This window comes from Furipterus horrens, unplaced genomic scaffold, assembly GCF_987537825.1.
Source record: "Furipterus horrens unplaced genomic scaffold, mFurHor1.1.pri manual_scaffold_1, whole genome shotgun sequence".
NCBI lineage: Eukaryota > Metazoa > Chordata > Mammalia > Chiroptera > Furipteridae > Furipterus > Furipterus horrens.
The window spans coordinates 96,288,580-96,301,891 of record NW_028327171.1 but is presented as its reverse complement, the minus strand read 5'-3'; the positions used below and the strand labels follow the sequence as shown (position 1 = coordinate 96,301,891).

The following is a 13,312-nucleotide window of genomic DNA, read 5'->3' as shown; positions in this document are numbered from 1 at the left end:
GTTGCCATGTTCATACTTCTCATTAACCCAGTGGCACCTTCAGGAACCATTCTGAATTATAATAATATTTTTAGGATTTAATGTTTGAAAAGTTATATAATGGTTAAAACTCCCATAAATTCAGTAACACTGCTTAAAATTGTATTTATTTACAAAATTTGTGTCATTAATAGGTCAATTTTTTTCTGGAACCAAAACGAACCTGATACCAAGGTTTGAACATAGACTTTTCATTTTTCTCTGTGGCAATGACATGTTTCACTGAGTCCTAAAGTGATTCTGTAATAAAAGAAAGGAGCAGATGCAGATATAGACTTAACTAACTAAATAACTAAAACTAAAATAAAATTTAGAATTAAATAAAAGTTTAAAGTATCTGGTCTAGCTCCCTCATGAGTTAGAGTGATGACTCATTCCAGGGTGATGTGGCAGTCTTCTTGCAGGGATGACTCAGCAGTCTGCACTCTCTTTTTGCTCCTAAGGATTTACTACAACCAGGGTGGACAGAGAAAGAGCCTGATCATCTTTAGAAAGGTGACTTTCAAAATGAGTTTATTTATTCGTTCATTTATATATTTATTCACTTTATAAACTTTTGTTTAAACAAAATGTTAGTCAAATATATGCAACTAATGAAAGCTGTTCTAATTAACTCCAGAAGGAAGCTCAGTATCTCTACCCATTCGTTCCCGCCAATTCCTGTCTTGTCATACTCGTACTTACTCACATTTCATTTGCCTTAAGATAATGAGAAACCCATGCAAGTGGTGGACGATGAGGATTTGGTAGACCAGCATCTCATCAGCGAACTGAGGAAAGAATATGGAATGACCTATGATGACTTCTTCATGGTGCTTACAGACGTGGACCTAAAAGTCAAGGTATGGATTGCTATTTTCGATAATGTGGTGCCATTGCTTAGAATGGCAACTCTGAATTTTTTGTCAGTAAGTCTATTAGACATATGAGTAAATATAAATTATTTTATACACAAAAATGTTTTCAAATGGTCCAAATATTCCATTTTGGTCTATAGAATTTGTGTCCAGAAATGTGGTCTCTGGAAAAGACTGGGTTGGATGACCTCCTATGCCCAGCTATTTGATTCAGACTAAATTCTTCTGTAACATAAATGTCTTGCATTCATTAGACACTTGTTGAATAGCCATGGTGTGCCAGGCCCTGGGGATAAAAGGTAAAGTATTTGACCTCTGCCTTCAGGAAAATGAGATTTAACACAAGCCTACTTTGGAAAGGCCTAGAATTTGAACTCCTGATCAAATATGGATAAGACAGTAGGGTGTTATACCTACTTTCTTTGTATGCTTGGGGACAAAGGTCCTGAACTATGAAAAATAATTTTAAAAAAATAATAACAAAAATAGCTAACTTTATTGAGTGCTTTTCTTACGCCAGGCACTCACCTCAACACTTTACAATCCTTATCTCAAACATCTAAGCTAAATAACAAGAATTATTTTTGTTTCTAAGAGGAACAGAGGTCTAGAGTAGTTAAGTACCTTGCCCAAGTCACCTAGTTTTAGCATTGGACTTCATATCCACACAGACTGGCCCCAGAGTCACTGTCTTAACCATTGTAGTGTACTTAGAGTATGCCATGCTTATGTGAAAATCATCAGGGAAAAGGCTAACTCAACTTGCAGTATTTTTCTGGATCTGGAAAGAGGTCCCTTCATTAACTCATTCTGTACTTGTGCTGCCCAACCTCCAATGTGCTGCCGCACCTCTAATCTTAGATAATCCGTAAAGTTCCTACCAGCTTTCATATCCTGTGGTTTACTGAATTTCCCACTGAGGCCTATAGCCATGTCCAGGCTTCTCCTCAGCTTATGCTAGTTATGCTCAGCCAGCCTCCAAATCCATCTCAGATTGCTGTTGTAAGTTTAGACAGGTGGGATGCAGGAAACTGAATTTCATTATCCTTAACTTGGATCCCAACTCTTTACTGAAATACATACGGAAACATGACCTAATTTTAAGTGATGCTCACTCAATAAAATAATCTCTGTGAATCACAAAGAGTTATTGTAGATATCTAATGGGCAAAGAAGAGGGTTCCTTCTGGTGGAAAATGACCCTGATTGCTCAGGTAAGATATTCTAATATGTTATTCCATTCCTGTGTTAGATACAGCATTTCTCACTTTCTCTCAAGTTGTGTAGTGAACAGGACTCAGCTTGGACCCAGAGGTAGGGAAGTGAACCCAGGATACGTGTGGTGAGAAGGGCATGGGCCCTTGCCAATAAAATGAGTGCAGTTAAGAAACAATCCTCATAAAAAGTAAGTGGTGATTGTTTCATGGGTTCTGAAGTTCAAAACATCCGCAGAGGTACTATTACAGGAGAGACTATAAATCACTGAGCCTTCTAGGCTCTGATTTTCTCAAGAGCTCCTCTGAATTCTCCTGGGCTCTCTATCCTTTGAGAAGAGGGAAGAAATATCCTTATACATTATATACTTTCTATTCATTCTTTAACAGCAGTACTATGAGGTGCCTATAGCAATGAAGTCTGTGTTTGATTTGATCGATACTTTCCAGTCCCGCATCAAAGATATGGAAAAACAGAAAAAGGAGGGCATTGTTTGCAAGGAAGACAAGAAGCAGTCACTGGAGAACTTCCTATCCAGGTACATCACTTTTGGAGTATCTGAAAAGGCAGGCGGAAATGTGTTCTGGGTGAGCTGATGAAAATACCCAGGAAACACAGAGGACGTGTCCAGACAGTGACCTGCCCCGGTGAAAGGTCTGTCTGCTTCCCAGCCCTCTGCCACTGGGCTTAGTCTTTGCCCTGTTGGAAGTGGCTCTGCTCACAGGTTGGTTGGGGTCAGCTCCAAGCTTGAATGTTGATTTGGTAGCTTTGGATAAATCTTTTCTGCTCTTTTTTTTTTTTGCACAGAATGCAGAATTTTTACCTGTGAAGGTTAATTTATTCAGTCAGTGAATTTGGAGGGCTTTGTATACAGCATTTTTATTTTACATACTTATTTATTAGGTCCCTTCTAGTTTCAAACAGGATCTGGAACACTATGCTTGATTTTCTGCTTCCTTCCTACTCTGCAGAGAATAAAAGACCCACCAGGACCTCAAAAAGAAAATCCTCTTAACCTAGCTTCCTGGTTCCCTGGGGAGCATGGTTTATTGCAAACTATTGTAGGGAAACTCTTTTCTGTACACATACAAAAAAAGAGTGTTAAAAAAAAAATCTCTTCACATCTTCCCTTCTCCATCCCTTCCACCATGTTGGCTAAAAATCCTGCAGGGCCTTTGGGAACCCTAGGAGGTACAAAGCTGCAATAATTCCACTCAAAACAAGTAAACTCACAGAGACCCCAGTGTAATGCCACCCAATCTGTATTGTGTGGCTGAGGGGCTCATGAAATTGTTAACTGTCTCACTTTAGGCAGAACTTCCTTACTTGTGTCTGTAAAGCACATTCCCCATAAATGAGTCATAGGATCAATAATTCTATGATAAGAGGATAATCTGAATTCTTCTAGATTCAGGAGGCTTGGGTCTCTTAGGAGATAACCTCATAAGTGTGTAAAAAGCAGAGGACTTATCATTCATCTAAGTCTTGGGTCTGCAATTTACTATTTGCTCCAATATTTTTAAATTAAACTATGTTAAAAATCTCTCACTGACAAATGAGAATGAAGATAGTAAGTAGCCCCACCTCCATCCCAGGGTTGCTGTGGTCACTTTCAGTATGCTCACCTCTGTGTCAAGCACTTCATCTTCTTTCCTGGATTTAATGTTCACAACAATCCCATGATCTAAATATTGTAACTATTGTCATATTATAGATGTGACCACTGAGGCTGATGCAGATTAACTAACTTTCTCTCATCACTCAGCTAGTGTCAGCTCTAGGACTCAGTGGCCCCAGGATATTCTGGCTCCCAAAGTCCACATTTTATCTAATACTCTTTTTGAAAATACAGAGTGAATTATTTATAGTTCTTGGACCTAGAGGCCCAGAGTTTGAAATGAAGGACGATAATCCCAAAACCACAGGATTTCAGAGGAAAAAATAAAATCTGAGGTTCTTCTGACATCCAAATTTTCACTGCAGTGCAAGGGTCTTGAATGGAGATGGAAGGTACGTGCCTCCACAAGGACTTAACACTCAACCCAGTCTTCTTGCTGCTCTCGTAGCGGAGAAAGGGCTCTAGGACTCCATTAGGCAGATGGTTTCTTGTTCAGTCCTGGGGCCACTAAAACATCAACTTCTGGACCAAGGTGGCAATGATTTAGGAGATTAATAATAAAAGCTCATTGTTGCCCTTGAGGAATTTTCTTTTAAATTCTTTTTCTTTTGTTCTTTCAATTTCCCTTTCCTTCTTTCTTTCCTTCCTTCCTTCCTGGTAGAAAAGATTCTTTGAAAGTTTATTTTTTATCTTAGTTCTCCCTTAAATGTTTAAGTTAGATTTTAAATCTTATTATTCTAGTTATTACTTAGGAAATTTTAACCATCAGTTTTAAGGGGCTTTGAGTAATGTTTGATCTCACTTACAAACTCAGTAATTAAACAACTTTAATATTTTAAACAGACGTTTTACATGTAATACATATCTTTTAATTGCTTGAAAGAATTTGTGAGTACTTAAATGATCCATAAGTTTAATGAGTTATTCTTATAAACACAGTGAATCTAAAGTTCTCTCATATGTTCGAATAACTGCACTGTATACACTTGGTGAAATTTCAACTTAAAACCACACATTTACACCTAATACTCAATTACACATTCTAATTTGGAGTTTTAAGGATGTCATTTTGGTAAGCCAAATTCTCAAGTTTCATGAGAACATGGATTATATAAAGAAAATCGGGATCTTCTTAGAAATATATATTATTACTATGATTTTGACTCCTTGAAAATATTCTCTTTTCAATTCTAAATCTTTCAGGACTAAAAGATGCATACCTTCTAAACCATCCCAGTAAACTAAGGGTGCCCAACCTCTAAAACAGACAGTTACCACCCAGTTCATTGATGTTATTTATAACCAAAGATTTGAGCCAGCCATGACACCCTCAGCCACAGGCAGCAGGACAGATTCTTCTTACCACCCATGGTCAGAGTATCTTTTTATAATCACTGTGTCATGGGTTTTAAACCTGAAAGGAAGATCTGACATTATCTCAGTTTTTTTCACTCATAAACTTACTATGCTCATTCATGTTGATCATTAATTTGAATTTGTCATATCTTTGATTCTTAAGACTTGTATACACATTTTGAATCTGAAGTTTTTTTAACTGGATAAGGCCCTACAATATATAAATCTATTTTCCTTATAATTTAAGACCCCATATTGGGCTCTTATATTATTACTAGTTCAGGAACATACATCTCTTATGGGTATTCAAAATGGTATATGATTATAATTTGGATGGTCTATGGCTATACATGACTGTGGTCACAACTCATAAAATCACTGTGCTGATAATTATAATTGGTCTTAAAAATTAAAGTTCAATAGTATATTACTTAAAGGCATGAGAAAGATAGCTCAGAGTTTAATTCCTAGTTTTCCCACTTATTAGCTGTGTGATCTTGAGCGGATTACTTAACCCTTGGGCTTTAGTTTCCTCATTTACAAAATAGGAATACTAAGTGTATCTATTCTTAAGATTGTTGTCAAAGGTAAATTCAATACTAAGTGAAATGATGTCCCAGAATCTCCACAAAGTAAGCAATCAATAAATGGGGGCTATTAGTAAGTACTATGAGGGCCGGCTAGTCAGCTCCTACTTAGAGAATTTTATCATCAAGGGAAAGGTGAGTGAACACCTCAGGATTGAAACCCAGGCAAGGAGATCTGAAAAAGAAATCTTTTAAAATAAAAGTTATATAAATAAACCAGTATCCAAATAGGAATTTTCCTTCAAATTTGCTGAGTTGTTGGTAGGTCTATGAAGCCTGGTTTCAGTTGACCAGACTCTGAAGCCAGTCTAACCTTTAGCGACACTCATCTGTTTCAGGCTATAATTACCTTTCTGTGACACAGAAGCCCCAAAGAGTGGGCAAATACACAGTAATTTTGGAATGCCGGTCAAGAGAAGCAAACACATCCATAACTTGTAGAACTTTTATTTACTGAGAAACTAAAACGACAGAAAAACAAGTTGTCCAGAATAAGGATCTGGGTCACATGCACATCTCTTGTTACATCCTATGGATGTTATTTCCTTCAGTGTTGTGAGCTGGGGGCTATTACTATATCTTAATGTGAAGGGCTGTGGGAAAAACAACCTTTTCTTGGTGTGTCTGTGACACAGAATCTCAGACCTCATCCCTCTGCAATCAGGACAGTATTCAGTGGTGTACACAGGTAAACAAGTCAAAATATACCTCACCCAAAATAGCTCCCTCCAGGATACTCTACCGCTCTGTGTGAGGCTGGGGAGGCTGGCCTGGTTTGGAGGCTGGCTGGGGGGCCAGCGCTGGTCTGGCATGTCTCCTAAAGAGGCAGGGAAAGTGCAGGAGACAACGTCTGTGATCCGACAGCAGTCACTGTTCCTTTTCCCAGGACACCTTGGGCAGTCTCAGACACTCCTCTCTCATCCTCTGTGCCAAGCGCATTCGTCTTCTTATCCTCAGTGGAGATTTTAGTTTTTCTTTCCCTTTGAAGAAAAACAAGCAGAGGAAGCGAATGTAATGTCACAGCAAGCAATTCTTGGCGAGCCTCGCTACAGGCGTCTATTTAGAGGTTGTATTTCATCAGACTATCATTTTCTCTCGTTCACCCAAACCACTATTCCCCCAAGAGGCCGTTTTCTTTGGGTTGAAAACTCTCATGTTCACTCTGAGGCTGGAAGGGGCACAGGGAGAGAAGCCATGAGTACAATCAGCTGGCTTCCAGCTCAGTGAGCGCACTAACAGCTCGTAGTTGCCTGCACTGAAGGCAGAAAGCAAAACTCCTTCTCTAGAAAAGGCAGAATTTGAGACAACTCCACACACTTGCCCTTGGCTGCATATCTACTCTCCCTCCTCTGCTCTCAGAGATCCTGGCAGCACCCGCCAAGCATCAGGATCGCTGAGGGTGGTAGATGAGGGAAACCATGGCCTGGGAATCAGAGAAAACTATATTTTGGTACCACCTCTTCGATTTACTAGTTTAGCAAGTTACTTCACTTCCCTATGCTTCATTTTGTCATGCGTAAAATAAGGACAATACACTGTGTGCACACTGAGCTCTAATGAGGGACACAAATTGTGTAGATGAAAGTGAACTATAAAATGATACAAACACAAAGGTTAGATCAATTATCATATGGCAATGAGACGGACAACGTTCAAGGCCTGTTAGTGGACAAACTTCTACATCTAGGAGGCTGCAGATGAAGACACAATCTATATGCAAGTCATCACATGGTGACTTATATTTGTGAGCTTTGATTTAAGTCTTATAACACCACTTTAAAGTAGATGCTTTTTTTGATTCTAGAGATAAGGAAGAATTGAGACTTAGACAAGTTAAGGACATGCTTAAGGAACCCCAAAAATGGCAGTGACAAAACTTCCTGGCTACAAGACAAAAACTCTTTCCACTGCCCTACTGCGTTGGAGCTATAATTACAGAAACAAGTTTACTGTGTGTTCTAAAATCCTACGGCTATAGGTTTAGTCCATTCTATTTCACAGGGGTACTTTTGATTTTTACTAATACAACAGGGTACATTTTAGAGCTTGTGCTTGCCTCTGGAAAAACTGCTAGCTGCTGAGGATGGCAAATAGACCTTTGTTTCTCCAGGAAGCTTCCTTGACCCTCTGAGCCACTTTCCCACTTTCCTTCCTCCTGCCACCTACTTAAAATTCAGCTCTCGTTTTTTATTCTATTTCTTGTCCATATATTATTTCTTAACCCCCCTTGAAGCCCTAGGGAACTCCACTAGAACTTGAATTTTCCTCAGTTTCCTTCTGATTCCTTATTTCTGCTTCTATAGTATGACATCCTATTTTGGCTGGTCCTCATGGCATCTGGGAGCTGTGTCTCCTCCTGAGTGACCTCATCAGGCACGGTGGCCAAACTCATGCCTGACATATCATGCAAATACCACAGTAGGCAGACTGTGAAGTTACAACAGAAAAAGTACAAGAAATGTGGAAATGCAGTTTAATGGCCTTGAGGAGCTATGAGACATTTCTGAGTCAGTGTTTTTTATTCTGGGCATAGGAAAACACCAACAGCCAAAGTTACTCTGCTTTTTCACACTAGCCTCTATTGTTTAAAGCAGTAACTGTGGCCTCCTGCTTCTTTTCCAGGTTCCGATGGAGGAGGCGGTTGCTGGTGATCTCTGCTCCTAATGATGAAGACTGGGCCTATTCCCAGCAGCTCTCAGCCCTCAGTGGTCAGGCATGCAATTTTGGTGAGTGGGAAGCCTCGTCATCACTGCTTTCCCACACCACTCTCTTCCTGGTTAGCTCCAAAGTGAAACGTATGAGCTTAAATCATTAAAATATTCCCCAGTCCAGACTGCAGATTCCCAGACACTTAGTCAATTATATTGAGTATAAAGTTGCTTTCAGACTGGAACCTTAGTCAACTGGGTTCTATTTTTTTTCTCTATATTATCTTCTCTCAGGTTCTTTACTGAAGTGTTTGAAAATACCTGCTGCTTTACTTTCAGTGTTCTGTATTATGTGATATATTCTCAAGATTATAAAACCCAATTATCATCATTTAATTAGGTAATTCTTTCATACCAATATTGGGTACTTCGTGACAAATTAAATGCCTTTTGTGAAACAGGAATGGGTTTGGAAATTAATGTATTAATTGAAGCACATTATACTATTTTGTCATTCCTTCAACAGGCATGAAGAAGACAGCAAGATCTGTTAAACAGAACCTTATTTTTAAAGCAAGCAGGTCAAAGAGGAAGTTTTTTTGTTTGTTTGTTTTTGTTTTGTAGCAAATTGTCCAGTGTTTTGAAAACTAACATATGCTTTTTCCTCTTTTTTTACCAAAAATTATTTTTCTAGTGGCTGATAGAGCTCATATCATCTTGAATATAGATATATAGAAAGTAAAATGCATACTACATAAAACTTACTACCAAGTTCAATGATGAACCATGGAGATAATGGCAATTTCAAAAGTGGAAATCACCATTGAAATCTCATTTAAGATATACTTGTGCAAAGGAAGAATTTTTGAGAGTCATGGATGTAGGGATAGCAGGGGCCACAGTTTTAAAAAGTTCATTATTGGAATATAGATGAATCAGCATTTTTTGATACTTCTATTAGGAAGAAGAATCATTTGTTAGTTATAGAACTGTACTTGATTTATCAAAGGGGAGGGATTGAGTTTTGTAAAACATTAACAGAACCTGGGTTCTTGCTATGCACTAGTACCTGTAAATTATCAGTACATTTCAGTTTTTATTTATACTCCTATATTATCAGGTTAATTATTTAAGATTTTATATCAACATATATAAAATTTGATTGTGCCGCTACTCTTAAGCATATTTTAAATTCTTTATAACAACCAATGGTGCTAGAAAACAGAAATTGTTAGAGCAGTTAATGATCCTTCACAATAAGAATATAGATGAAATCATGACATTAATTTTCTAAAGACACCTTTGCAGCAGCTATTAGGTGTTTTTAATCTCTGCATACAGAACCTAAAGTCCCATTACTGTAGGCAAACTCTTTTGTTTACAATATACAGAAAATGTGAACAAATAATGTTCTTCAGGAATAATTTAATTCATAATCTTCCCTTTTGGAAACACAACTCAACAACATGTAGAACAGAATGTTTCACTTCTCTGGGAGAAGAGGAAAGACCACAAACTTTTTTTTTTTTTTTTGAAATAGCATTTTGCCTTAAACTCCTCCTTTAAAGAGACCACCCATAGTGGCTTTCAGTTTTCTCCCCAGGACAATAAACACCATTAGTATTCATATTATTAGTTCCAAGTTATTACCCTGACTAGGCTGGAATCTTATCTAAACCATGAAGTCTTGATAGGTGAATTGACAGACCCCTTGCCCACCTGTTTCTCTCTCCTGAATTCCTTCATGTCAGCTTCATCTTCAAAAGAATTCCAATGAGCTGCCAAGGCATGACCTCTCTCCTTTCCTGAAACTTTAGCTGAGGATGGGAAGCAAACTGTACTTGCCTAAGTGTTACTTGCCCTCTCTGAATCCTCTACATAAGTGATAAGAACCTGCCTTAAGTGAAAAACTGTTAGAGAAAGCCAGAATTATTTCTTTAACAATCACAATGGATGAGATCTTCATTTTTTTCTCTGAAAGTTATCCATGTAATTTCGTGATTTTTTTTTTCAGACGACTAATCAGATTGGACAATCTCAGATATTTTAATGTTCTGATGACTTCATTTTTGTTCTGTCACAGTTTAAGAGCAAATTCTTCTATTTTAATCTACAAAACAAACAAAAACAAAAACAAAAAATACACCACCCCCAAATAAGCATCTGACCCTATTGTTAATTTTAAAGTCTGCAATTGGTATTTAAGTGTTTTCTTATGGAATAATTAAAGAATAGATTATTCTTTCTAATCAGGTTATGTTCTAAGAGGTGTTCATTGTAAAACATTGGTCTTTGGAAATAAAAGATTACTTAGAGTCCTTTCCCGTAATCCTATGGCTTTCTCTTTTCTCTCAGGTCTGCGCCACATAACCATTCTGAAGCTTTTAGGCATTGGAGAGGAAATTGGGGGAGTCTTAGAACTGTTCCCGATTAATGGTATAGTGTTGTTTTTTCATAACAGTTTGAACTGCTGTTAAGTTCAATTAAATTATATTGAATTATATGCAAATAGTGTGTATATATTTAAGGCATACCCCACCTCCTTTGCATATGTGCATGTATGTGTGTTCACTCATGCCCACATAGGCATGTAGAAGATGGAGAAGTGGAGTGAAAAGACTAACATTGTTTTTATTATAAAATCACTCATAAGTGATAGTAAAAATATTCACTTTCTTAACTAGTGATCTTTGTCTGCATAGGGCTTTATGGTTTATAAAACATTTTATTTAAATGTTTCTCACAGTGGTACTATGAGGCCCACTGGTTATATCTTATTGACTCCCTTTCAACAGATAAAGACATATATTAAAAGGCTCTGAAAAGCTGAAAGAATATGACTAGCTACTAAAGGTTTCAAAAGGCATATATCCAGCCCTTCCTTCCAATATCAAGCTCTTTACATAAGAAAATGTATATAAAATCCTGGCACAATGCTGGACAGTGTCACTAATCATAATAATTTAAATACACTTATCCAGCCCTTACATAATTGGTATTTTTCACCTTTGGCAATAAAGTAAGTTTTTTAGTGCAGACAACAGCATCAAAAGAAAAATTGTAATTGCAAAGAAATAACTAAGTTAATTAGAAATAAACTTACAAATATAAACAATATAATCTTTGTTAGTGACAAATTTTAAATAAATTGATTCTGCCAGGATTAAATTAAGGGACTGGTTTTATATCTTGTAACATTCCTATGAAAGAGAGATCACATGTCCCAAAGTTTGACACTAATAATGTTGCAGAACAACAGGGGCATTTAATTTCTAGTAGGAAAAAACAGCTAACTTCTTCAATTGGATATTGAGCCAAAAATAATAAACTCATGAGTCCCATCTTTATTCTCACAGTGATTTCTTCTCATTTTGTTTTCCTGAGTGCAGACTCTTTAATCCCCTAACATTTTCCTTATCCTATTCTAGGGAGCTCTGTTGTTGAGCGAGAAGATGTACCAGGCCATCTGGTGAAAGACATCCGTAACTATTTTCAAGTGAGCCCTGAGTATTTCTCCATGCTTCTAGTTGGAAAAGATGGAAATGTAAAATCCTGGTATCCTTCTCCAATGTGGTCCATGGTGATTGTGTATGATTTAATTGATTCGATGCAACTCCGGAGACAGGAAATGGCCATTCAGCAGTCACTGGGGATGCGCTGCCCGGAAGATGAATATGCAGGCTATGGTTACCATAGTTACCACCAAGGATATCAGGATGGTTACCAGGATGACTACCGTCATCATGAGAGTTACCAACACGGATACCCTTACTGAACAGAAATATGTAACCTTAGTCCCAGCCAGTTCCCCCTTCAGCTGTTAAAGCCACATGTGGCCAGCTACATAAAGGAGTTCTGCCTACATTCCACACTGCCCACGTTCCCTTCCTTTTCCTTTCAGTGTTCTTCTAAGATTAAATAATAGGAAACCTTTGCTTACTCATGAGTTGTTATTGAAGCCTTACAACATAAAGATGTTTAAAAGAATTGTTTGTTTCTCAAACTGGAGGGGATGTAGTGCTGAATAGTGGTACTGAAAATGAATATTTTTCTTCTCTTACATGATTGACGTGATTTGGAATACAAGATTCTATAGAATAAGTATTTATGTCTCTCTTTTACTTTTTTAGTATTAATTGGCAAGTGAAAACTATAATAAAGAAAATTAAAGATCATAGCACATATTTTCAGGAAATATCTGAGCAGTTGGAACAGACAGTTTCTTAACTTTTTTTGAAATGTCAGTCTACAAATGATTAAGATGATTCTACTTTTTTTATATTGTGTTTTTTTCTCTATGAAGCTTGATACCACAGAAATCCTGTGAAAATACCTAAACCAGCTCTTCTATCATAGTCTTCCTGCTCTGTTTCTGTTATCTTTTGTGTCTTTTCAGAGATAGAGCAGGAAAAAGGAATCCTTAAATCGCCAACAGACTCTGACACTGTTCCTAGAGGTCATACTCACAGAGTTCTAGCAGGTACCATGGACTTCCTGGCACGGAAAACCTTGACCCCTCACAGTTGAGCCCCAGTACTTACTTGTTAATGGGCCTGCTACCATACTGGACCTTGTAAAATAAAATTACAAAGAAGGAGAGTATATCCAGGAGTTCTTTTGTGTTTTCAAAGGCAAATGTTACTACACCACAGTGGATAAGATATAATCCAAATATAATCATTTTCTTTGAAAAAGAACATTTTTTATATATAACTAAGTACCTTCCCTCCTTTGTTTCCTCCCTTCCTTCTTTTCTACTTTTCTTTTTCTAGCAAACAGCTACCAAATAATATTACCAACTAATACCTATGAGCTTGCCTGAGGCAGTCAGTCAGATTCCCAGGAATTAACATCTGACAGTGCCAGCCTCTATCAATAATGGGATGCTTATTATTTTGCCACTGTTATTAATAATAACTAATTCTTCAAATGATCTTTGTATTGGTTATTAACTCTAATGGTCACAGGTATCAATAACTGCATTCAAGCCAC

The 13,312-nt window shown here is 37.4% G+C and overlaps 1 protein-coding gene across 2 annotated transcripts in view; it reads left to right on the top strand.

Annotated features, from left to right (window-relative positions):
• Nucleotides 1-12,259, top strand: part of CCDC80 (coiled-coil domain containing 80) — a 36,372-nt gene extending 24,113 nt beyond the window's left edge. Inside the window, exons 4-8 of one of the 2 annotated variants that reach the window (XM_090276542.1) lie at nucleotides 745-881; nucleotides 2,504-2,649; nucleotides 8,295-8,398; nucleotides 10,676-10,756; nucleotides 11,749-12,259. In XM_090276542.1, the coding sequence (XP_090132668.1) occupies nucleotides 745-881; nucleotides 2,504-2,649; nucleotides 8,295-8,398; nucleotides 10,676-10,756; nucleotides 11,749-12,095 (815 nt within the window). In that variant the 3' untranslated portion in view covers nucleotides 12,096-12,259. Of the gene's footprint in view, nucleotides 1-744; nucleotides 882-2,500; nucleotides 2,650-8,294; nucleotides 8,399-10,675; nucleotides 10,757-11,748 lie in introns of both variants that reach the window. The other variant, XM_090276532.1, reaches the window with a different exon arrangement.
• The last annotated feature ends 1,053 nt before the right edge of the window (nucleotides 12,260-13,312 follow it).